Raw genomic sequence first — 26,891 nt, 5'->3', positions numbered from 1 at the left:
GCACCAATAGCCTTGCTCAACACAGTGTTATTACAAACCTTTAATTTGTGAAAAAACAAACAAACCCAAACCATAATAACTGTGAAACACAATAAAATGAGGTATTCCTTTATTATGGTCTCAAGGGCAGAATAAAGTGGCAGAAGGAGCTCTTCTATGAAATCCATTGTCTAATAAGTGGATATTCTGCAAAAATCAAGATTTAGGAAGGAGAAAGAAGAGAAAAGGAAACTGGAAAAAAAAACAAACCAGGAAACTTCCTGGAGGCAGAGCTGTACCATTTTAGAAATAAGGAGGAAAAGGCCTTCGAGGCAAAATGTCTTCTAGCCCTGAAGTTAAGGTTCAACCCAATTCATCAATCAATAAATTTTTGTAACAGTCTTCTAAAGTGCTGGGTACTATGTTAGGGAAATTCTCTATATTTTATTCTAAAAGAAGGAACTTTATACAAATTTCTGAGAGGATAGAAAGAAATACTATCATGAGCATCAACATTTACTTGTGAAGTAAGGAATACAATTTACATCACCTGAATAAACAAAGGAAAAAAAGCAATCTAATTCCAAAAAAAAAATCACCAATTTAGAGGGCATCTATCTTTCTCCCTCATTCTTACAGATCATGTTTTTGGGGTCTAATTCCAAAGATGCTGGTTTCATCTACTCTCTCTCTCTCTCATGAGCCTAAATTACTAATGGAGATCTAAAACCAACTTAGAGAGAAAGCATGGCCAAACTCATGGTAGAGATATTCAAGAGGCCCCTGAAAGATCTTTCTCTCTTTCCCAAGTCCTCCCCATCCCCACACCCCAAAAATCAAATGTGACAAAATCCTTACTCCACAATTACATATCAAGTTTAGAATCATCTGTTTAGAATTGGAAAGGATTTTCTCCTTTAATGAAGAAACCAAAGTCCATGAAGTTGAGATGATTTCTCCAAGGGCAAAAAGTTATAAAACAGCAGAACTGGGGCTCAAAATCAGGTCTTTCATAACAGTACCCAGTCCTTTGTACAACATAGCCACAGTAAAATATCTCCAAGGTAAGGAACATAACTTAATCCAAATTCAGAAATAATAATGTCTCAAAGGATACTTTTTTGAGGGGAAAAAAGGGCATTGAAGGACAAGAAAAGGGAAGATCACTGAGGTTAAGTTTTCAAGTATATTTTTCTTCATTTGCAAAATTAAAAACTAAAAAGATGATCTTTTCTGTTTAAAAAAGTCCAAAATTCCTAACAGTTTGTGCCAAATTATCACTCCTTTTCAGCCCATGCCCATAATGGGTACCTTCCCTCCCTTTTTTGTATTGTTTTCTTTCATTAGCATTTAAGTTTCTTAAGGTTAGAACTATATTTCTTTTTGATTAGCACAGTGATTGGCACTTAGTGCTTAATAAACTCTTGTTAATTTGTCATGATTTTACCTGAAGTGCTCTCCAGAGTCATGATAGTAATGATAATCATTTATTAAATGCTTCCTGTGTATTGGATGTTATGCTATGTTATGGTATTTTCTGGGGATACAAAGACTTGGGACACTTCTTCTCTAAAACTGCAACAAAAAGAACATCCCTTACTAATGGAAAACTTTTTCAAATCCTTCTTTTCACAGACAATTTTACAAAACTTCTCTGGGAAGTTCATAGCAAAGTTCAGGAATAAACTCCAGAGATTGGCTTGACCATCTATAAAAGCCAATTCCCCAAAATATGACATTCAGTTGAAAGGAGAGCCCAGTGAGTTAAATCCATTCATGTATACATCCTGAAATGAAAGAGCAGATGGACAAGGAGCTTGGCACAGAATTAAATAGAAGAAAATGAAGCTGGACTATATTTGGACAACTGTGAGATTCTTTTAATAATTCCAAACTGCTTATTACCACAAAAGTTCATCTCTTTAACACCAATATTCTGCAAATATTGAAATATGATTATGAATCAAGGGATATCTCTTTTCCAGAAGAATCAACATTATGTACAACCTAAAAGGTAATGGAGAAAAGATGATAGCTACCATAGACTAGTAAAAGTAGAATGTCAGCAAAGATGTTCATGAAAAATAATGTCAGATACATTATCAAAATACCTAAATAATCAAATGCAGTGGTCATATAGCAAGCAACATTGGAAGACAATGCATTAATAAAGACTAAGAGCAAGGTTAGATAGCTCTCTCTGCAAAGATTTATGGTAAAGAATGGATAAAAATCACATAGAATGGGAGCAGTTACCACAGATATCACAGCAATGATTCACTAAGTATTGTCTTTCCCTGACAGATACATATTCTCCTAAAGGGAAACTGGCCAAACTATCCTATAAAGGAAAAGGGGAAGAAAAAAGTTTAAAAAAAGAAACACATATTTAAGTCATTTGCATTCCTGGATTTGGTATATTATTGATTTTGAAATAAAAGTTCTAGGCAAAGGATTATTGGGAGAGAGAACTCACCCAAAAGGGAAGTAAAATGAATACCAAAAATGAAACAAAGAGTTTTAGCCACTAATTACCCAGGATTCTATTCTAAGAATGAAATAGTTGAAAAACAGAGCAGTGACAAGAAATTCTTTTTTCAAAAAATCAGATAAATACATGCATACATATATAATATATGTATGTATTATATGTACATAAAAATTTGTAGACAGAGGTTCAGGACAAAAATTTCCATCTGCCTTCATGATTGACAGTATTAAAAGGCCTTGGTCTGATCCCCAAACGTATGTGCTCCTGGCGTTTTTCCTGGAGTTGTTGGGCAGCAAATACCATATCAACTGTTCCTCAACCCTTTCTGAAGCCACATTGGCTCTCAGGGAATTGATCATCTTCCAGGTGAAGGGTCAGCCTATTAAGAAGGACTTAGGTGAGAATCTTACCAGTCATTGCTGGTTGCAGATGTACAATCATGTTTAACATATTTTCATATTAGTCATGTTGTAAAAGAAAAATTAGAAATAAAGGGGGGGAAAACCATGAGAAAGAAAGAAAAAAACATAAAGCAAAGTCTAAAAGTAAAAATAATATGCTTTGGCCTACATTTAGATTCCCTAGTTTTCTCTTTGGGGTGGATGGCATTTTGTATCACAAGTCTTAGAATTGTCCTTGCTCGAGAAACAGCTGAGAGGAGCGAAGTCTAACACAGTTCATCGTTTCACAATGTTGCTGTTAATATGTACAATGGTCTTCTGTTTCTGCTCACTTCACTTAGCATCAGCTCAATCAAGTCTTTCCAGGATTTTCTAAAGATTGTCTGTTTATGATTTCTTACAGAACAATAATACTCCATCACATTCATATACCACAGTTTGTTTAGTAATTCTCCAAGGGATGGCTATTCCCTTAATTTCTAATTCTTTGCCACTACAGAAAGAACTAGACCTAGGGTTATTGTGCATCAGAATTAATGGTGAGGGGTAAGAAAAAGGTAAGCAAAAGGGTCCAAAGTGGTAGAATTTAGTCACTCTGTCATTTATCATCTTGGTATCACTCAGGATATTAGTGACTTCTCTGGATAAATTAGTAAACTAAATGATTAAAAAAAATACCTGGAGCAGCTAGGTGGTGCAGTGGATAGAACACCGGCCCTGGAGTCAGGAGGACATGAGTTCAAATCCAGCCTCAGACACTTAATTATTACCTAGTTTTGTGACCTTGGGCAAGTCACTTAACCCCATTGCCTTGGAAAATAAATAAAAATAAAAAATAACTTTGATTTTCACTCTTGGAGGCAATAAATTTGATTTCCACACCACAGAAATAATGCTCCTTCTTTTAATTAGTTTTCTAGATTCAAATCACTGCCTTTTTAAAAATACTATTTACTAAGAAATAGAAAAAAAATACCCTACACTTCATTAAACTTCTATTCCTCCAAAATTATAAATAACTTTGCCATCTGCAGAAAGAGATATTAACAGTTTTCAGTCAGATCCCAACAACTTTTCCTAGCTTGTCCCAGGCCAACATGTCTGGGGCTAGTCAACACAATTTGAGCTACTTTATAGTAGCCTTACAATGCCAGCTGGTACATTAAAAACAAATCTCCCACACCTACCTCCAACAGGTATTCCTTTAACCCTCTTTTCTTCTTAAGTCAAGGTCAGTAAATTCCTTTCAATCCTATGTACAGCCTTAGCAGCTAGTCTGGGTCATGCAAATTATATGAAACTTTAATAAGTATCAAAAAAGAATACACATAGAAGCTCTAAGGGAGAGGAATAGAGCTATCAACCTTTCCTGATAGTGTAGCAATATTTACTATCTTCCATATTTATTTTCAAGTTATAGATTGAAATATATAGAATGTAAAAGTGTTTATAGTAATGAAAAATATTTTGAAATACATAAAAAAGCTCCATTTTAATGCTTTATTCAATTAAAGGAAAACAGCAAATTATTTCAAATTGCATAGGGTCCAATCTAAATCATCTATCTTATTTTGCAACTTATTGCAAATCCAATCATGAACCCCTTTTTCCAAGAGATTCAGAAATTTTCCTCAGTCTCTTCAACTAAGAAACATCAAAGAACACTTCACCTCTCTAGGCCTCAGTTTCCTCATCTGTAAAATGTGGGGATTAGACTAGTCAGTCTCTTAGGACTCTTTCAACTCTATGGTCTATGATTTTATGACTTTTTGATCTAAAAGAAAAGATACAGTTCCAATAACAATTTGTGATGTCATTAATTTTAATTCTCTACTAGTGCAGATCACAATTTATCCACATCTTTTCACATTAGGTTATTCGTCTCACTGTCTTCCCGAATCTGAAAATCTTGCCATGTGAAGATATGCTGTGAAGACAGCAAAAGGACAAGCTTTGAGATGACAGTCATTCAGTATTTTTTTTCAGTCATATTCAACTCTTCATGACCCCATTTGGGTTGGGGTTTTTTTTTGACAAAAATACGGGAGTGGTTTGCCATTTCCTTTATCAGCTCATTTTACAGATGAGGAAACTGAGGCAAAGAGGAATTGAGTGACTTGGCCAGAGTCTCTCAGTAAGTGCCTAAGGTCATTCTGGAAGATGAAGCTTCCTAAATTTAGACCCAGGACTCTACCTACTGCACCATCTAGCCGCCCATAAGATGACAAACTAAGTTCAAATATAAAGAGGATACTGTTTAAAAAAAGATACTGTTTCCATGAGCCACTCCCTCCCCATAAAAAGGTTTTTCCTAAACAGTGTAACCATCAATCCATGTTTACCATAAAAAGTAACTAAAATTCTAACTGAGATCAAACACCACCTGGAAATTTCTCTTCATATATTCTAAAATAAATGAACACCTTTGTAATTCTAGGATTCCATTTGTCCAAATTAACAGAACTTTTTTTATTTCAGCTACTGCTCCAAAGCATACAGGCCCAGAACAGCTGAGCATTTCAGATACTCTAACCCAGCTGCACTCAAAACTGCATTCTCCCTGAATGCTGAAGATACCGGGGAAGGGTTTCTCCTCATTTAATGCTTGTCATCTCCAGAAAGTAAGCTCTTGAGATTAGAGATTGTTTCTTTGTATTTATAAATTCAGAGTATCTCCCAGGATCAGGTACACAGCAGGAGCTTAATCAATTTTTTTGATGTATCAGCATTAACATGAGCTATAGCACACCAGAGGAGGCTAAAAAAGTAATCACCAAATTAAATTTGAAGTATATAAAAATAACCCTGTGTTAAGGGTAATTTCACATTGATTGTGTGGACCCCAATTAATGATCTCAGCACTACTTTATTAAATATATTCATAAGTCTAGAAGTCAACCTGGGTTCCATGGAACCCCAAATAGTTGTAGAAAGATTTTATGTAGGGAGGTCTATGAATTTTGTTAAAGAAGTTCAAAACACTGTATTTTGATATAATCCTCTGTATTTTATTTCATGCCATTTAAAAATATTTTTCTACAGAGTTCATGGGTTTCACCGGACTTCCCAGGAGGTCTGTGACACAAAAAAAAGTTAAGAATTTCTGCTCTAGAGGGTGCTCCATGGATCTCCATGAACAATCAAGAAGAGAATTTTAAAAACCAAGGGGCCAAAGAGACAGAGACAAAGGGCCTTTCCAGACACTTCACATGGGAAGGGGATGGGTAAGGAAGATTACCAGCTAAGAGAAGAGACCTCTGGCTTTGGATAGCATGAAGCCAAGGATGGCAGAGGATACAAATTCAGAGCAGTTCCTGGTCCAGCATAACCATCAAGTTGTTAAACCTCATCCCAATATCTGCTCCCAGGTCACTCACCCTAACTAACCTTGGTGGCCCCCGCTCCAGTGAGCTTGATAGTCAAGTTGATGTCCTGAGAAATGACCCAGTCCAACTGGAAAGCAGAACTGCAAAAAGTAGGGTCTTCAAAAAGGATCCCCGACCTACTTAGGAGAGATATGGAAACAGGCTTGACCAGACCTCCAATACAATGGTGAATCCCAGGAGCCCTGGGATCCTGTACTTTGATCTATCCATTCCTAACTTTATCAGTCACTTATCCAGTCACTGATTCCTCCCACCCTCTATACCAGGTCAAAGAAAAGAGTCAGACTTTCCAAAAGTCTTCTGGGGCAAAAATGTCATTCTTTTTTGAAGATTCCAAGGTAGTTAGATAGCCATATATCGACATATGGACCAAGTATAAGAGACTTGCTATAGAAAATTTAGGTACTGTGTCGAATTGTTTTGGAGGGAGAATTGAAGGAAGGAGAAAATTGGAACTCCAAGTTTTAAGAAATGAATGTTAAAAAGTTGATTTTACTTGTAATTAGGGGGAAATAATTTTTTTAAAAAAGAAAGTTTAGGTACCACACTTTTCTTTTACATACATTCCAAATCATCTGACCTTAGTACACTGTTTTTCTGACTTTGTCTATTTTTTTCTCCCTTAAACAGAATCTCTAGAACATGTACCCTTGTGGTCTGAAGTATGTGGTAGTAGGCGATAAAAAAGGAAAGAGATAACAGGTGGCAGGAAGAGTATGCAGTTACAGTGGCAGCTGGTAAAGGGGAAGATTATTAGAAACTGGGGATAGCAGAACTCTGCACTGAGGAGGCCAAGTAGGCTCAAGGACCATGGAAGTCCTGGGGCCAACTCTAGTCAATAAACATTTGTCGAGTACCAGGCAATGTGCTAGGCAGTGGGAATACAGATATGAAAAAGAAAAAGTCTCTATTCTCAAGGAACTTACAATCTAATGAAAGAAGACAAAACAGAAAAGGAAACTGGAGTTGAAAGAGAAGGTATCTAGCACAGACTTTGGAGAATTCCAAAGGTACCTAGCTGGGTGGTATTGGTCTGGGGGCCCCTTGGTACACAAAGGTTCTGGAAAGAGCTCTTCAGCCTACCCTCCCATAAGAGGGTATTGATAGGGAAGGAGGAAATCCAAGGATGACGTGATCTCTCTCTAACCTCTTTTATGTACAGATGAGGAAAGGGAGAGGCCCATTTCAATGACTTCCAAAGGTCATCCAATTAATTCATAAATAGCAGAGCCAGTGTTCTTTCTTAAAATCCATTGTTCTTTCCACTGAACAAGGATCCTTCATAAAAGGAGTTGGCTCAGGTTGGAGTTTGGGCCCATTAGGGTGGTGGCAGTGGGAAGAAAGAATAAAAAAGTGCATGTTGAGAGATATGAGATAGAATCAAAGATAATAGCAAGATTTTAAACAGGAAAGACTGAATGAATTGGGGAAATTAATGATTTAAACAATTAAGTTGGAGGGAACATATGTAATGGAAGAGGGAGGAATTCTAAGTTCAATTTGTAATATGGAGAGAGATATTGGACACTAAGTGTGAAATGTAAATGAACAGTCAGATCTGCTCAGAGGGTTCAGTGCCTCAAGTTAAAATAAGAAGTCAGGGAAAGATCATAAAACATAGATTTATTGCTAGAAGGGAACTTAAGGGTCAATCTAGTCCAAGCATCTTATTTTATAATTGACAGAAATGAGAATGAAGGATTTCCCCTTCATCCCACAAGTAGCTAAATGGCTAAGTCAAGATTCAAACCCAAGTTCATTGATTTCAAATCCAAGAATAATTTTTCTAGAGGTTATTTATAAAGGAGAAGAAATTTTCAAATTCAGGGGTGGGGGGGAGGATTCCAAGGTAAGGTAATTAAAAATACATAGAGAAGAAAGTTATTCAATCTCTGACTGTATGGTACCTAAGCTTTCTAAAATCATACTATCTAATTTCATGAATCTTTCCCTTTGTAGAGCCACAAGGTTCCTTTGGGGTTTTCATCTTCTCTAATGTTCCATATTACCTCAAAAACTTTGGAGCCAAGGAGTCCACTGAGACAGTTCCAAGAAATAACTGGAATCCTGGAGAAGGTTCATGAAGAGATCTTTTACACTCTTTAGTCAAACAAACAATACCTCTTTCCCTTCTCCTCCCAAATAGACATTCTTAGGGACAACTTAGAGCTACAAATTTTAACTCCAGTAACAGTCATAATATCCCAATGGTGATCCTATATAGGATCCTACTCCAGTCCTGGTTCTTCCACTAATTAGCCTTGTGACCCTGAGGTATCTCTCTGGATCTCCAGTTCATCATCTGTAAAATGACAGAGTTGAAATAATTTCCAAGGTCCCTTTCAGATCTAAAATTATACTGTCTGTTCAATATCTACAGTATTGTTGGCATTCAATAAAGACTAAAGTATGTATCATATTAATATTTATCAACTTTAAATTATGCATAAACAGAGTTCAATATCCAAAATAAACTCGACACAATTCCTATTCCATTTTGGAGCTGCAGCCCACTTCTTAAAGAACCATTTACTCAGATGGGCATACCACCTGGGGTAACATTTTAAGAACTCTCATCCCATGCACTAACTTTTTGTCTCCTGAAATATGACCCTAGTAAAAAAAAAAATACAGCAGTCCAAAATGTCCATAAGGACATCCCTGGGGCAATTGAAAGGGTCAAGAGAATCCAATGGGCAAGTCAGCAATAACCTGTCCAAAAAATGTATTTGAGGACTAAGAAAAACTAAAATGGCTCCAGTTGCAGAGTAAGGAATGGAGAAACTACTTTTCTGCTTCCAATTTATTGATGGCTTCCTCCTACTCCCTTTCTTTCAAGATACGAAACAACTTTATATTTGTATTTTTGTCACTTCCTTTAGACATAGTTTAAGATTAAAAATTAAAAGTGGTGAAAAGTGTTCTCCAAATGCAGGTGAAGAGAAGGTCTTGTGGGCCATCACCATACCCCTAAAAAAAGTGCTCTGGAGATGCAGAAACATAGAATAAAAAAGAATGGAGGGGTGGCTAGGTGGTGTAGTGGATAAAGCACTGGCCCTGGAGTCAGGAGTACCTGGGTTCAAATCCAGTCCCAGACACTTAATAATTACCTAGCTGCGTGGCCTTGGGCAAGCCACTTAAGCCCATTTGCCTTACAAAAAACTTAAAAAAAAAAGAATGGAAACAAATAATAAGCAGTAGCTTAGATTGAAACCAAACCTCCTCATGTTTCAAGAGTCAGTTTCTATTTCTTGATTTTTTTAAACTACTGAGATGAGGAATAGATTTAAGCTACTAAAATAGGATAAAGGCTAATACCACCTCACTTACAGAAGTATCTTCCATTCAAGAGATGCCCTAGACAAACTTGTTAAATGGTCTAATTCCAAGGTAGTATTGGAGGTCCCCATTCCCTGCCCTTTTCCTGCTTTCTCCTTCTTCTTCTTCCTTCTTCCTTTCATGTGCCCAGATGGCCAGTGTCCTATCCTTGACTTCCCCCCTCTGTTGTGGAAGCTTATCAGTCCTTCAAGATCCAGTTTACATTGTATTTCCTGTATGAAGCTGATTTTTCTACAAAATGGATCGGTGATATTTGATCTTTCCCTCCATTTCATCTCTCTTCTTACCTTATTCAACCACTTTGTAAGAAGAGTTCATTATTTGTATATGTGATTCTCTATATAAACTCCTTGAGGGAAAGGATTATATCTTATTAGTCTTTCCATCTCCCTTGGGATTATTCCAATAAATTAAATTAAAGCCATAAAGTTGAATATCTGCTCTAAGAAAGAGCTAAAATCATTCCAAGGAAGGTGTAACTGCTAATCTCAGTAAAATGTATCTGTATTTTATAAAGACACTAAAGCCAAACTAATTCCATGTAGGAAGGCAGGTAAGAGAGAAAAGAGAGGCATACCCTTGAGGATCAAATTGAAAATGAAGAATTAAGGTAAATCTGATAATCATGAACCTCAAGGTGAAGCTATACAAAAGGACAAAGTCTCCAAGGGGTAAACATATAATAATTGCTCTCACAATCATATTCAGAGAATTTTCTGATTCTCATCAAAAGGGAGGAACTGTTACTGGAGTAGAAATGATGGAACCCTGGACCACTTCATCCTAGAGTTTATGATAAAAAAAAATGTCTGCAAGATTTAGGACGAGCAGATGTCCAATGTTTCTAATGAAAAATAATCCCATGGGTCAAAATGCTTCCCAGAAAGATAAACCCAAGGCAAGATAAGAGATGCTCAAGAATGAGTTACTTGAGGGGTGGCTAGGTGGCGCAGTGGATAGAGCACAGGCCTTGGAGTCAGGAGGACCTGAGTTCAAATCTGACCTCAGACACTTAATAATGACCTAGCTTTTGTGGCTTTGGGCAAGCTACTTAACCCCATTGCCTTGCACTAACAGAAAAACAATGAGTTACTTGAAAACAAAGGGAAATTTTTCTAATGTGGAAGGAAAATGTGATTAAAAAACCTTTGTTTAGAAAAGAGGATGAGCTGAATAGAGCTGCCAATAGAGAGAAAGCAGAGCTGCTATTTCCTATTTAGCTTCTGCTTCCTCTGCAAAGAATGACATTTACACTGGAAATGATACACAACAAAAAAGACTAAAAGGGACCTGATAGCCAAGATAAGCAAGTAGACTGGAAGAGAGAATGCAGTTGTTCTTCATGAATTCAAGTTACCTGGTCAGGATGAATGATTACATTCTCAGGACTGACCAGTGAACTGCTGATCATTTCAATGATGTTTGAAAAATCAGGGAAAACAAGAAAGCTACCCCAACACTGGAGAAGTACAAATGTCTGGGTTTTTCAAATCAGTAAGCTTGATGTTAACTCCTAAGAAAACTCTAGAAGGGGTCATTAAAATAATGCTTAGCAAGTATCTAGAAAGTGAGGTGGTGATTATAAAGAACCCTAATTGCTGTCTAAAACAGGTCATTCCAGATTAAGTTCAATTCCTTTTTTGACAGGATTGTTAAACTAGTAGATGAGGAAAAGCTTTGGACAGGACCCCAGACTTTAGCAAAATTTCTGAGAAAGTATTTCATTCTATTCTTATAGAGAAGATGAAGTAAAAATTAGATAATAAAATATGATCAGATTGATTAAGTTGAATTTATAGAGCAAATGGAATCTCTTGGAGATCTTGGATCTGGGCTATTTAACCTTTTTATCCCAGCTCAAAAATAAATAAAATCTTTCTTTAAAAAGAAGAAGGGTACAACTTCCAGGAACATGGAGATGATAATTGCAATGTATTCTCCCTCATCAGACCTCATATGGAATACTATGTTCAGTTCTAAGGACTACAGTTTAAGAAAGATGAGACGGACAGTATCCAGAAGAAGACAAGTAGGAGGGGGAAAGACTCTTGTTCTATGACTCATGAGGAATGTTTAGCCTGGAAAAGGAAGACTGGAGTAAGGGTATAGGAATCTGAATATCTGAGGGGTTGTAAAATGGAGGAGGGATTTAGATTTATTTTATTAGATGAAAGAGGATTAAAAAAAGCTGAAGAAATTGGTGCAACTTGGTGGAGACAAATTTAGGATTAATGTTCAGGAAAAATCCCTAGCATTAGCACTGCCAAAAGTGAAGGCAAGTCTCCATAGGGGACAGGCTCCCTATTGTTGGAAGTCTGCCAGCATATCTGTTGGGTTTCTTATAGAAAAGATCCATTTTGTTTATGGGTTGGACTGAATAACTACTTCCAACTCTCAAATTTTGTAAGTCTGTGATTATCAGACAGGAGCAAATTTATGTCCCCAAGGTCATTTTGAGTGTACAAAACTATTTTTCTTAACATTTTTAACTTCCAAATGTTCAATTATGATTTGAAGTCTATCTTCCAAAAACTTTTAAAGTCATATAGAAGGAGATCGTTACCTTTATATTGCAGAAACTATGACTAGCAAAAATTCAAACCTTAAGAAAACATGGAGAAATACAATTATTAAAGATATTCATGGTTGTGATTAAAGGTCCCTGTTTTTATTAGCTCCCCTTTTTTATATTTGAGATAGAAATCTCCAATATACTAAAGATTGGAAACCAAGCTCTGAAACAAAATATCTTCAGCCTTGAAAATACAGCAGTCAAAAGGTGCAACAATGAAGTTAGATTTTATTTTTAAAAAATTAATAACAGAATAAAGGAGCAGTTTGATATTAAGAAAATAGAAGCCTAATAGGCTATATTATTGGCAAAAATTAAATCATATGATTCTATTAATAGATGAAGAAAAACCTTGACAAAATTCAACACTGATTTCTGTTTTAAAAAATGCAAAAAAGCATAGGAACAGACTTTTCAGTAATGTGGTAATTATTACCTATCTATATACAATCAATATTTCCTTTATCATCAATATTTTATAATGGTACTAGAATTGCTAGTTAGAGCAGTAAGTCAAGAAAAATAAATTGATGAACTAAATACAGGCAAAGAGAAAACAAAATGATCAATTTTTGCATATGGGAATGGTTTACTTAGAGAATCTTAAGAGAGTCAAATAAAAAAACAACTTCAGCAGAATAGTAGGATATAAATTGAGTCCATGCAAATCATTGGCCTTTTTATAGATTTTCAAGAGAATACAACAGGAAGAGATAGAATGAGCTATTTCATTTAAAATAACTACAAAATGTATAAAAATAATTGAGAGTTAACCTACCCAGGCAATCAGAGGAACTATATAAATACAACTACAAAACACTTGTTACAAAAAAGAGACAAATCTAAATAATTTGAGAGATATTAACTGCTCAATATAATAAAAATGACAAAACTACCTAAATTTGCTATTTAGTGCCATACTAAACTCCCCAGGCTAGACCAAATAATAAAATTTATCTGAAGTATAAAAGAGGAAGAATTTCAAGGAAATAATAAAAAGAAGTTAAGAAAGGGGACCTAGCAACACCACACCCTAAACTCTAGCAGTAATCATTCAAAATATCTGAAGCTGGATAAAAAAGAGAAGTAGATCAGGAGAGATAAGGAATGAAAGATTCAGAAGTGGAGGACAACAGTAGCAGACTATTTTACAAACATGAATATACAACTATGGGGTAAAGGACTTATAGTTTCACTTGACAAAAACTGCTGGATAATGTAGAAAGCAAGCTGGCAGAAATGAAGTATAGATCAAGCTCTTACACCATATACCATATGAATTAGGTTACAGTGACATCATAAATAAAATATAGGAGAAGAGAAGAGGATAACTTTCACAGCCCTGAAAAGGAAAAGAGTTCTTGGCCAAAGTATAGAGAGGAACACAGAAGATAAAGCAGGCCATTTTGTTCACACAAAAACTGAAAAGCTTTTACACAAAAATAATATAACCAAAATTAGAAAGGAAACTATTAACTGGAAAAATGTTTTTGTAGCAAGTTTCTCTGGCAAAAATCTGATATCCAAAATAGTATCTAGGGAACAAATATAAATATAAAGGAGAAATTTCTCAGTGGCTCAATTTTCAAAAGATATGAACAGGCAATCCTTTGGTCATAGGGAAAAAATCAAATGATTAACAGTATGAAAAGCTCCAAATAAGAGAAATGCAAAATAAAAGAACTCTGAGGTTTTATCTCATACCCTTTAAATAGGCAGAGATGATTTTTTTTTTAAAAGTAAAATTAACAACTATTAGGAGAAGAAATGGAAGAAGAAACACACTAATGCACTGTTGTTAGAACTGAGGACTGACCCAACCATTCTGGAAAACAATTTATAACTATGCCACAAATTCACTAATGTATACATCCCAGTAGTCCCAGTATTACTACTATTAGGCATATATCCAAAAGACAAAGAGAAAGGACCAAAACATTTATAGTAGCCTTTTGGTTATACTAAAGAACAACAAACTAAAGGGGATGGGGGTAATCATTTAGGAGATGGCTTAACAAATCATAGTATATGAAATCTGTTCAAGAAAATGACTTCCAGTGATGAAACATTCTACCAACTTCTTGACATGGAGGTGAGGGGCTTGAGGTGCAAAAACGAGACATATATTTTCCATTGTGACCAATAAGTAGATTCTATATGACTATAGTATCTTTTATAAGGAAGGGTTTGGGGGGGGAGGGGGAAGGTATGGATAATTTGTGGAGAGTGATAGTGATATAAAACAAAAGAAGGTCAACAAAACATTTAAGAAAATGAAAAGATGATAAAAGAAGGAAATTTAGTGAGAAACAAGCAGAACAGTTTTCCAAACTAATGTGCTGAATTTAATATATACTTTAAAAAGTCATGAAAAGCTATTTGAAATGGGAATTGAGGTTTTTGATAACATTCCTTCATACTGTTCTTTGTATATCAAGTTCAGAATAATAATAAAAAATTAAATGGGTATAAGAAGTCTGAATACCAGAAAGTAATATTGGGAAACTAGAGAAAAAGTATCATCACCTCCCCCATCCCATTCACTGTTTGGGGCAAGAAAGGATATAAACTGATTCAGAATAAACAGGGCCCTTGAAAGTTTACCATCAAAATAATTTATGATTGTGCCAAATACTGCATATCTGTCATCAGCCAGTGAGTAAAGTGCCCACCAAAAAAAGGGACTAATGAGCGAGGTGTAATTCAACTGACAAAGTCATTCATCTACTTACAATGCAAGTAATCCACTCAGAATCCACAGTATATACAATGTGATCCCTTTCTTTAGGAGTACAACTGAGCAGGGAAATAAGACAAAAACAAGATTCTACTTGACACCAGAGTCAAGAACAGTGAGAGTTATGCACAATTACCCTAGTACTCCCTAAAGGAGTACAATAAAAGTCACTTTAGGTATGACTTTTCTTTTAAGTTTTTGCTAGGCAATGGGGTTAAGTGACTTGCCCAAGATCACACAGCTAGGTCTGAGGCCAGATTGAGTCCAATCTTTAGACCTTGCTTGCAAATAGATCTGGACAGGTCAACTGTCATTAATTGCTAAATGAGTGATCTAAGAAATAGTTATTATTCATAGCAGCTCTGTTTGTGGTAGGAAAGAATTGGAAAAAAGAGTAAATGCCCATCAATTGGGGAATGGCTTAGCAAACTGAGGTATATGAATGTGATGGAACACTGTTATTCTACTAGAAACCAGGAGGGAGGAGATTTCAGAGAAGCCTGGAAAGACTTGCATGAACAGATGCTGAGCAGAACCAGAAGAACATTGCACACCCTAACAACAACATGGGGGTGATGATCAACCTTAATGGACTTACTCATTCCATCAGTGCAATAATCAGGAACAATTTTAGGAGATCTGTGATGGAGAATATCATCTGGATCCAGAGAAGGAAAGACTAAAGACTATTACCTTCATTTAAAAAAAAAGTTTTCTTATGCACTACATAATTTTGCTATCTCTAATATTTTATTTTTTTCCTCAACACATTCAATTTTGATCAATGTATAGCATGGAAACAATGTAAAGATGATTAGATTACCTTCTGTGGGGGGGGGGAGCAAAGGGAGGCTGGGGGAAAAATTATAAAATTCAAAACCTTACAAAAAGTGATGGGTAGGGGTGGCTAGGTGATGCAGTGGATAGAGCACTGGCCCTGGAGTCAGGAGTACCTGGGTTCAAATCCGGGCTCAGACACTTAATAATTACCTAGTTGTGTGGCCTTGGGTAAACCACTTAACCCCATTTGCCTTGCAAAAAAAAAAAACCTAAAAAAAGTGATGGGTAGAAACTATTATTGTATATAATTGGAAAACAATAAAATATTTTAAAAAAAAGAAATGAGTTATCTAAGTTCTAAGGAAGGAGATCCCACTGTGGGTTGAGTGAAGAATTTCATGGGGACTTGATCTGGATAGGTTTTAGATTGTTAGAGAAGATGGAGGAGTGCAAAAAAAAGAGAACTTTAAGCAAAACTTCAAAGACAACCTCTTCCACAATACAGACACCTCAGTTTCTTCCCAGAGTGAGGACTAGAAAAATTAACCTAGTTGAATCTTGGACAGAGCTAGCCCATCCTGGGAACAAAGAGCAGAGCAGCAAAAGGGGGGGTGGGGAAGGAGTGGGTCTATCTAGTTTAGGCAAATAACACAAGCTGGGAAAGATCAGGCTTGGAGACTTCCCAAGGGAAATAATTCTTTCCAGCAGCTGGAGAGTCCTAATACACTGCCACGTCCACAGAGACATTCAAGGAGCTATTTCCCAAAGAGTTTCTTTCCAAGTGTTTTCCCATGGCCCCATTCCTAAGACCAGAACTTTCTTCCCTAAGTAACTAGTAGCAGAAGTCACCTCCCCTTCTAGATTCACTTTGCAATATCCATTACCTTTGTATCTATCTTGGAGCCTTGGACAGTCAGCAATAAAGGTCACTGTTAAATAGGATTTTTTAGTAAAATTTCCATTAAAGTTCAATTTTTTTTAAAGAAATTGGGTTTTCAAATGCAAAAGAGCTGTCAAATGAACTTTTGTTCAATTGGCTTGCTATCTCAGTTCAAAATGCAGAGAAGCTGGACTGGAACAAGTATTAAAGAAGGCTGTCAGGTCAGGGACACTTGGAGATTGCAGTTAAGAATATGCCATTGAATTTGCAATACAAACCCACCCTTAACACCTTTCTCCACACTCTTGGACTTGAGTTCTAGTCTTGACTTTGCTATTGTGATAACTTTTTTGTGTGTCAATGAACTCCAATCACATCTCCACTTGTTCAAGTTCCAAATGAGGTACTATGTCCTCCAAGAAACCTTTTGCTATTTGCCTTAAGTTCAAAGTACTCCCTCTATCACTTTCTTGACTTTATTTTTAAATAGAGTTCATGCCTCCACTAGCCTGCAAGCTCCCTGAAGGCAGGGGGTACATCTTTTTTTTTCATTTTTGTGTCCCTATCACCTAGCCCTGTATGTATTTAATAAAATGCAAATACATAGAGACATATATATATATATATATTATATATATATGCATATACATATAAATAAAGCATAAGGTCATAACAAAACTTCTCTCCCTTGTCTACTGAACAGAGAAATTGATAACAGAGCTAAGATGTTTAAAAGTGCTTTGAAAGGGTGAACTACCTGGAAAGACTTATATGAACTGATGCTGAGTAAGATGAGCAGAATCAGAGGAACATTATAGAACCAAAACAGCAACATGGGGGTGATGATCAACCTTAATGGAACTGCTCATTCCATCAGTGCAATAATCAGGGACAATTTTATGGGATCTGTGACAGAAAATACTGTCTGTACCCAGAGAAGGAACTGTGGAGTTTAAACAAAGACCAAAGACTATTAACTTCAATTTTAAAAAAGCTATCTTATATACTACATAATTTTGCTATCTCTAATATTTTATTTTTTCCTCAAGGATAGATACGTTTTTTCTCTCAACACATTCAATTTTGATCAATGTACAGCATGGAAACAATGTAAAGATTATCAGATTGCCTTCTGTGGGGGCAGGGGGAGAGGGAAGGGAGGTGGGGGAAAAAAAGAGTGTAAAATTCAAAACCTTACCAAAAAAGTAGAAACTACTATTGTATATAATTGGAAAACAAATAAAATATTTATATAATTTTTTTAAAAAAACAAGAAAAAAAAAGAAAAGGTAAACTCTACACCCTCTATTGTCATAGATACCAACATGCTCAATAGACTCTTAAGATACAAAACCAGAATTTCTCCTTGGGTCTTAAAATTCCAACCATGAATAATAAGTATGTTATTAAGTTCCCTTAAAACCAGGAGGGAAATCATTCTTGGGTCAGCCTCCCTTCTTTTCTCACCTGTATCTTTCCTCTGCTGGAATCTGTGCATGGGAAATTTCTGTCTAACAGTGATAAAGAAGGGTCCAGTTTTTTTTTTTATGTAGTCAAAAGATTCCTGTATTCCTTAAGCTATCTTCCAATCAATGATACTGGCAATACCACCAAAGCTCATGTAATGGGACTGGTTCAGTCTTTAAGGTATTTGTAGATCTCCCTTTTTTCTGGTTTCAATCCAAGCCAACATATGGAAAGTTGGGGGGAGCCAGTTTCCCGCCATGATCAATTCGTGGGGGTTGATATTTTGTAAGTGGGGAAAAAAAATCCATGAGTCAGGAAGCGCTAAGCCAGAACTGAGTGTTCTTTACATATGTGCCTTACAACCATTATACTTTTAATTTTTGAATCCAGTTCTCCAAAGGACCTTGCATAAGGAAAGGCAATATTTACCCTAGTTGATGGGGGAATGTCTTGTACCAACTATTCTTGCTGCATCATCTCAGTAAACTTCTTTTGTGAAAGTTAAGAAAGTCCATTGATTAATAATGGGGAGCACACCAATGGGGGCTCAGAACCTATATTAGAACCCTCAACTTCTTGGAGTTTCCCTAATTGAACTAGTACTAGTCATCTGTCTTCTGGAGACTCAATTTGACAGCTCCAATGTGAGTTGAGAAAATGGCCACATTCAACACAAGACAAAAAAAAATTATAAAAAAGAAACAAAGTTACCATTAAACAGGCTGTTTCATAAATAGTACATGTTTTATTATGCTTTTTTCTAGATCTTACATTGTCCATTTCTTCTTGGGAGATAAATGTATAAAGGATGTTGATGAGTCTAAGTACAGTTGTGGTAAGACTGTAGGTGTAGAAAGATGGTAACTATTTTGTGGGCAAAGTCAACAAGCATTTATTAAGCGCTTATTATGTGCACTGTGATTAAGCTGGGAATACAATAAAAAAAAGTAGTTCCTGCCCTTGAAGAATTTATTTTAATGAGAAAAACATAGGCAGCTAGGCGGTATAGTAGATAGAATGTCAGGCCTAGAGTAAGGAAAACTCATCTTCCTGAGTTCAAATCTGGTTTAGGGTACTTAGTAGTTGTATGACCCTGGACAAGTCATTTAACCTGGTTTGCCTTGGTTTCCTCATCTGTAAAATGAACTGGAAAAGGAAAATGTCCCCTCCAGTATCTGTGCCAAGAAAAACCTAACAGGGTATGATAACAGGTTAGAAACAACAGAACAACAACCAGGAAAAAGCAACCCACAAAATGAGCATGAAGAAATCTAGTCACTCAGGAGTAGAACCCAGAAATGATGCTGGTCATGGACCCTGTCTTAAAATGGAATTTCTAGGAAGAAATTACCAATTGGAAGGTGAGCCCACAGGGATGGAGAAACCTTCCAAGTCAGGGACTATATTTGAAATCTTTTTATAATGATTTTATATATATAAAATCATTATAAAAAGATTTCAAATAATATATATATATATTTCCATATATATATATATGGAAAAGTGGGAAAGCTATATGCAAATGGAAAATAGATACTTTTTAAAAAGTGAGGAAAAACACCAGACATTGCAATTCATAACATAATGCCACCATTCCTATGACAATTAGTTTGATTTATGTATGGTGTCTGATGATCCCTAAGAAAACTATAGGGTTAGAGAGGAAATGACTGTGTTTTAGGAATTTAAAAACAACTTTAATGTATTCAAAACACAGGAAGTTCCAGAGTTTAGGGGAATTTCAAGCATCCAAAAAGGTGAAAATAGTATTATCTGTTCCTTTAACCAGTGAGACAGCAAGGATTTCCTAAGGACCTACTAGTGCTAAGTAATGAGGATAAAAAGAAATACAAATACAGTCCTGAAGAAGTCTATGTTCTAAAGGGGGGGAGGGACACCATGCAAATAAGTATGTACATACAAGATATATAGCAAGAAAATGGAAAGTGCTGCCTAGGAAGGACACCAGAATGCATCACACCAAAGCCATGCAGTGGGCCACTACCTATGCTAGTTTAATAAACTCTGCTACATGTTGCTCTAGTATGACAATGAGCCATTCATGCCTTCATCAAATGCTCTCTCTAGCCCTTGTTCATTAACATAGATAACGAAAAACTCCCTAAAGTCAGTTGAGTTGGAAGAACTTCCTTTCTACCCGGATCAGACTTCGAATGCTATAGATTGGATTACTCGACCCTTGGCCCCTCTGCCAATTCTCTTTTTGGAAGGATACCTTTGCTTTTTCACATTTCATCTCAGCTCAAACTCTATTTCAGGAATTTACTCTAATCTGCACTGATAGGATGTCAGACAGGCCTGAATAGGCTACTAGGATGGGGGATGGGGGGTATTGTTTGGCAGGAAGGGAATTTTCTGTTGACCTTGAATAATGGAACAAAGAGATAACAATCATACAGTTCTTTTGAGGAAAGTTAGAAATTGGAAGGTTTGGGGGTATTTGTGAAAGAATAACATAGGGTTCAGAGACCACCCATGGAAAAGATTTCTATACTGAAGAAAAAAATAAAGTCTCTGCTGATCAGGCTCAAAGTAAAAGGCAACTGGAAATAAACCAGAAATCCAGGACAAGAGCTAGATAGCTAGGTGGAGCCATAGTGCCTCCAGCGCTGGGTCAGAAGTCATGAAGATTCATCTTGAGTTCAAATCCAGCCTCAGACACTTGTTTAGCTGTGTGACTCTGATCAAGGCACTTCATCCTATTTGCCCTGTTTCCTCATCTGTAAAACTAAAGAAATGCTAAATCCCACCCACTAACTCATCTCAAGAATACTCCAAATGGAGTCACAAAGGGCCTACATATACATCTGGAGCAGTAAGTGGGAAGGGAAGGAACAAATATTTATAAGTCTACTATGTGCCAGAAAATGTGTCCTCACAATTGCCCTGGGAGATAAGTTATTATCATTCCCATTTTATTGCTGAAGAAATCTGAAACAGAAGTGATTTGATCAGGGTCATAGAGCTAGTGTTGGAGGCTACATTTGAATTCAGATCTTCCTTAAATTTAAATCCTAAATGAGGACTAGTTCCCAAGGACCTGAGTTCAAATCAGATCTCTACCAAAAGACATCAGTTTGCTCCACTGGAAAATATATGTATTGGACTTGAAGGTTTCTTAAGTCCCTCCTAATTCTTGATCTAGAATCCAAAGGTAGCTCTGCTAAATCAATTCAACTCATGTCAACTCAGCAAAGATTTGTAGGGGACAATATGCAAGTCACTGCACTATGTACTGGGGGAAGAGCCAAGCATTAAAAGCATATACCCATCCACTAAAATTCCAAGGTCTTCTTATTTTAAATTTAAATTGTATTGTTTTCTTTAGTTTTTAACAGCAATCATTATTCCCCAGATCTTTAAACCTTTCATATCCTATACTTGCAAAGTAGATTTTTTTTAAAAAATTAACCCAATTATTTGTACACTAAATGCTATCTTATTAGCTCTGACCCATAGTTCTAGCCTGTTAAGATCTTGGATCCCAATTCCATTGTCTAATTTGCTGGATATCCCCCTCAGCTTTATGTCACCTGTAAATCTGATAAACGGGTCATCTGTACCTTCATTAAAGACAGTGATATAATAATAACTGAGCAGAATAAGGCCAAGTACAGATCCCTGGGGGCACACCATTTTTTCTCAGGCTGACATCAGTTCATTAATGATTACTCTTTGGGCCAAGTCACTCAACTAGTTCTGTTGCAATTCTGTCTTAGCCACTAAGAAATCATAAGATCTCTGAGATGCCTTACAATTATATATAATGTCTACAGTATTCCTCTGACCTCAATCTTCTAGTCCTGTCAAAAAAGAAAATTTTAAAGTATGCTCACTTCTAAATCATCATCCCTTCCCTTCTAGTGTTTATAATCTAGTTGGGATGATGTGAGATACCAGGGGCCCTGATTAAATGACAGATGTACCAGAACAGCCCAATTATGCAAAGTAAATATGTAAAAGCAAGTTTGAGGTCTACAGAAGGAAAGATTTCTGAAGGAAAGAAACATCAGTCTCACTCAATAAAATGTTAGAGATTTATGGTTGATAGTAAGTAGCAGAATCAAGATTTGAAGTTAGGTTGTTTGACTCCAAATTATGCTTTCTTTTCATCACACACTGTAGGTGTAACCAAAACAATTGTGGCATAATCACAACTTGGTAATTTGTTATAAACAGTCAGATACTTAGTAACCACTATACTATCTAAATTTTATAAGAGCTTTTCTTTTTCTTTTTTTCTTTTGAGGCAATCAGAATTAAATGACTTGTCTGGGGTCACAAAGCTAATGTCTGAAGTCATACTTGAACTCAGGCCCTCCCCGACTCCAGCAGTGGTGCTCTAATTACTGTGTCAATTATCTGCCCCTCCCCCACCTACCCTCTGTCTGCTTTGTACCCTCCACACTACCAAGCTCAGGTCTTATATATAGAATAGAAATTCAATGAACCAAAACAGAAGCACATAGATGGTAGAAATCAACCATCCAATCATGCCAATCAATGTACCAACCATAGCAGGATCCTTCCTTCCTTCCTTCTTTTCTTTTTTGTCTAGACATTGTCCTTTGGAAAGAAAAAAAATCAGACCTGGAGAATAGGGTCAGAATTTATGATCTTCCTAGCGAACAGAAGTTCTTTCAACAATAAAAGAAAAATAAACTGCAATTTAATATTATGAAGTTTTGAGTTATTGTGGTTGTCTATAACTGCTGATAGCAGTTTTAAAGCAGTAAGTAAAATGCTTACTTTGTGTAGCATATCAACCAAGAAGATAGATTTCTTAAATTTTTGATAAACCACACAATTCATTTTTCTTTTTTTCAGACTTTTTTTTCCTGAATTTTTTCTTTTGGTCTAACCTAACCAAGAGCAAAATTTTAGAAAGCAACATTCTGAAAATTATTATCACATATAGACAAACTTTAGTGAAAACTCATATTTTTGCCTAAGAATTTCCTCAATTCCATTATGCAGTCACCACCCAAGATAAAATAGAAACAGGGACTGATAATGCTTAAGATTTCAGATAATTAGTATTCTCTGGATTTGGGGGGAATAACATTCTGATGATATCACACCTCTTAAGAATTTCACACTATATACAGCAACCCAAGATCACAAAAGTGAACCTAGTAGGTTTCATTTTACTACATTGAAGGAATTGTTGAACACCCAGGCTCTTCCAAGATAATCAAGTTTTTTGACTATATTTCAATGGACTCCTTAGGTCAGAGTATAGACAGCTCAGATTTTGAAGCTAGTTTCAACCCCAAAATGCAAAATCTTTAAATGCTCCAAACTATGCAGTTGACATATAGAGAAAAACAAGACCACTATAAAAAAGAAAAAAAAACTGTACAATTCACATCTGGATGGCAGACAGGATGTTCATACTGTGTAATTGGCCACATCCCTAGAACTTGGGTTTTGCACACAGTTCCAATGGAACTGATACATTTTTAGAAAATGTGCAATGTAGAAATTCTTCCCAGTCCCCTTGCCCCAATTTTCCATATGGGGGTAGGATCAAAATCATAATTGTAATCATGACAAAAAGACTCACAAACTTATTCCTATTCATTGCTTTCTTTTTTCATAGGAAGCAGATTTAATTTAATCAATGTATTTTGTGTCCAGGAAATAAGATGGGAAGAGGGAGAAGGAGAAAGATGAGACTTAAAGGGGACTAGGTAAAAAGGTAGGTTTTAGATGAAAACTGCTTAACCAGAAAATCAAAATCATGATTGTCTGAATTACTAAGAATTCCAAGGTTAATGATGATAGTTAACATTTATATAGGGCTTTCCTTTTACAAATATTGTCTCCTGTGATCTTCAAAGCACCGCTGAGAGGTGGATGCTATTATTATGTCCATTTTACAGCTGAGGGAACCAGATGAGGGTGGCTAGACAATTGGAAGGGAGGGATTTAGCCCAATAGATGGGTCTAGTTGGAATTTCCCTTAACTAGTAACCACAGGATTTTGACAGCATGGACCTGCACTAAAGATACTATGGCTGCCAAGCCCTCCCTCCTCCCACCACAGAACCATCTGGGCAGTGGTGTTTCTATGTTTCATCTGGGAACATAGTCTTGAGTGTTTAGAAATCGGTCAGGAAGGCACATCATCTTCCTCCTTTATCAAAGCCATTGCTCCGCTCCCCGGCTTGAGCCTCCAGAATCTAAATGTGGCTGGGAGGCTAACCCTATGGGGGGGGGGGGGGGGGGGGAGATGGAAGGATATCAGGCCAAATTGGCCCCATCTTTTCCTCAACGTCTGTGCCAGCTTCACAACCGCTGAATTTGATCAAAGAAAGGGCGCCTAAGCCAGCGCCTTCCTTCCAGAGCGTTCATGGTGTCTGCTGGATTGAATGAAAAGACAAGGACTCCTCCTCCCCTTTCCTATTTCCTCCCATGAAAAGAAAATGCAGCTTCCACGGAGGCCGAGCCGGGCCGGGCTCCCAGGGAAGGAGGGAACCTCGCCCTTAAAAATAGCCCCGTACTGTCCTGGGCCCCAAGGACTCATTTACCCGGAGGATGCTCGGTCCAAAGAAGGCTCTCCAACCCATGGGCCGCGGAATGCGAGCCTCCCGGCCTGGCGGGGAAAACCCAGCGACCCCTGCAGGGGCAGGCACAGGCGGGAGCCTGGGGCCACCAGCGAGCTAACAGGGTAGGGGCTCAGCCCGGAGCCCGAGCCTCCTCCTCCTCCTCCCTCGGCCTCGCCAGCCCCACCCCCCCACGCCCCCGGGGGCAATCGGGCCCGCGTGGAAAAGCTCGCAGCCGGGGTGGGGGGGGAGCGTTCCCAAACTTTTGGGAGGGGAAGGCAGCGGGGACGGGAGTGGCCGAGAGCCCCACGGCGGCCCGAAGCCCCACGGCAGCCAGAAAGGGAGAGAAATCCAGACATCTGTTTGTCTTGGGTTACCTAGGCCCGCCGGGGCCAGCGTTCCCCCACACCAGAGAGAAGGGGGGTTGGGGGGGGGTCTGTGTTTGTGTGCGCGCGCGTGTGTGTGTATGTGTGTAGGGGTGCCGGTGTGTGTGTGTGTAGGGGTGTTGTGTAGGGGTGTCTGTATGTGTGTTGTATGTGTGTAGGGGTGTTTTGTGTGTGTCTTCACTTCCCTACGATCTCTCTGAAAGCGAAGAAGTGTCGGGGCGTGTGTGTGTGCGTGTGTGTGTGTGTGTGTGTGTGTGTCCGTGTAGGTGTGGGGTAGGAGAAGCCCACGGCGCCCATGCCCCCCACAGGAACACACACATGCACACATGCACACACCACCCAGGCTAGCTTCAGAGTGGGGGGGGCGCGGAGACACGGCAAAGTCTCCCCGAGAGACCACCTCTGCCCCCCCCATCGCACACGCACACGCGTGCAAGGCGAGCCTGGGCGCCGAGCCCCTCGGGGCCAGGGGCGGCTGCACGCGGGACCGCGGCGGGGACGCCCGTGGGCGCCAGTGTGCCAGCGGCAGGGCCCGCGCGCAGCCCCCGGCCCCGAGGCCCCCTCCCCTCCCCCCGGGCCGGGGGCGCACTCACGCTGGGTCTCCCCACGGCCACGGCCATGGTGGCGGCGGGCTGGGCTGCGGCCGGCCGGGCCCCGCGGCTCCCGGGCTCGGGCCTCTGCGCGGCGGCGGCTCGGGCTCCGGGCGGCTCCGGGCGGCTCGGGCTGCGGCTCCCGCTCACATTCAGAAGCGTCTGCGCCCCCGCGCCGCCCCGCCCGCCTTATCACAGCAACATGGCCTCCCATTGGAAGGCACCATTCGCCTCCCCTGGAGGGGGGTGGGCGTGCGTCGGGCCGCGGCAGGGGCGGGGGGCCGGGCGCGGGGCGGGGGCGCCCCTGGCCGCCCGCCCGGGCCCCCTCCCCGCTGTGGCCGCTACCACCTCCCTCCGAACCCGGCCCCGAACCCGGCCCCGAACCCCGGGAGGTGCGAGCTCGCCGCTCCGGGCCCGGGGAAGCCCCCCCCCCCCCCCGCTTCGGCCACGCGCGCTGCTCCGGGGGAGGGCGGGGGCAGCATGCCCACGGACAGGCGGGGGGTGGCAGCGTGCCCACGGACAGGGAGGGGTAGCATGCCCGCGGACAGGCGGGGGGCAGCGTGCCCACGGACAGGCGGGGGGAAGTGGGGCAGCATGCCCACAGACAGGCGGGGGGGCAGAGTGCCCACAGACAGGCGGGGGGCAGCGTGCCCACGGACAGGCAGGGAGGGGCAGCGTGCCCACGGGCAGGCGGGGGGGCAGGATGTCCATGAACAGGCGGGAAGGGCAGCGTGCCCACGGGCAGGCGGGGGGGCACGATGCCCATGGACAAGTGGGGAGGGGCATCATGCCTACGGACAGGCGGGGGGGCAGTGTGCCCACAGACAGGACGGGGAGGCAGAGTGCCCACGGACAGGCGGGGGGGCAACGTGCCCATGGACAGGCGGGGAGGGGCAGCATGCCCATGGACAGGCGGGGGGGGCAGAAATCCCTGGTCCCGTGGGCGCCCCTGGGTCCGTGGAGAAGGGGAAGCGGTGTGGTCGATGCTAGGGTACAGGTGGCAGGCTCGCCCCCAGAAAGCTGAGGGAAAGCTGGAGAGTGGAGGCAGCCCTCCTGGCTCCGCCCCCCTCCTCTGGCTTCTCCCTCCACCACCGGGGTGGGCACGGGGAGGCTGCAGAGGAGCTCTCCACCCCAGCAGCTGGTAGCTGTCACCCATCCCCCACCACCGTGGGCAGGGGTTGCAGGAGGAGAGGACCAGATTGCTGCCCACTCCCCAAGCTCCCCACTTGAGAGGGGAAAGGGAAATGCTCCCCTCGGAAGACTGATTTTGACACTGGCTCTTAGGGCTTACAGAGGAAGAAGGAAGTGGGGAGG

At 39.5% G+C, this 26,891-nt stretch overlaps 1 protein-coding gene across 3 annotated transcripts in view; it reads right to left on the bottom strand.

Annotated features, from left to right (window-relative positions):
• SEPTIN11 (septin 11) overlaps nt 1-25,671 on the bottom strand; it is a 168,070-nt gene extending 142,399 nt beyond the window's left edge. For all 3 annotated transcript variants that reach the window (XM_074228545.1, XM_074228547.1, XM_074228546.1), the window contains exon 1: nt 25,581-25,671. In XM_074228545.1, coding sequence (XP_074084646.1) covers nt 25,581-25,607 — 27 coding nt within the window. In that variant the 5' untranslated portion in view covers nt 25,608-25,671. The remainder of the gene's footprint in view (nt 1-25,580) is intronic.
• Between the last annotated feature and the right edge of the window lie 1,220 nt (nt 25,672-26,891).

Source organism: Macrotis lagotis, chromosome 3, assembly GCF_037893015.1.
Source record: "Macrotis lagotis isolate mMagLag1 chromosome 3, bilby.v1.9.chrom.fasta, whole genome shotgun sequence".
NCBI lineage: Eukaryota > Metazoa > Chordata > Mammalia > Peramelemorphia > Peramelidae > Macrotis > Macrotis lagotis.
This window is presented reverse-complemented; position numbering and strand designations above follow the sequence as displayed.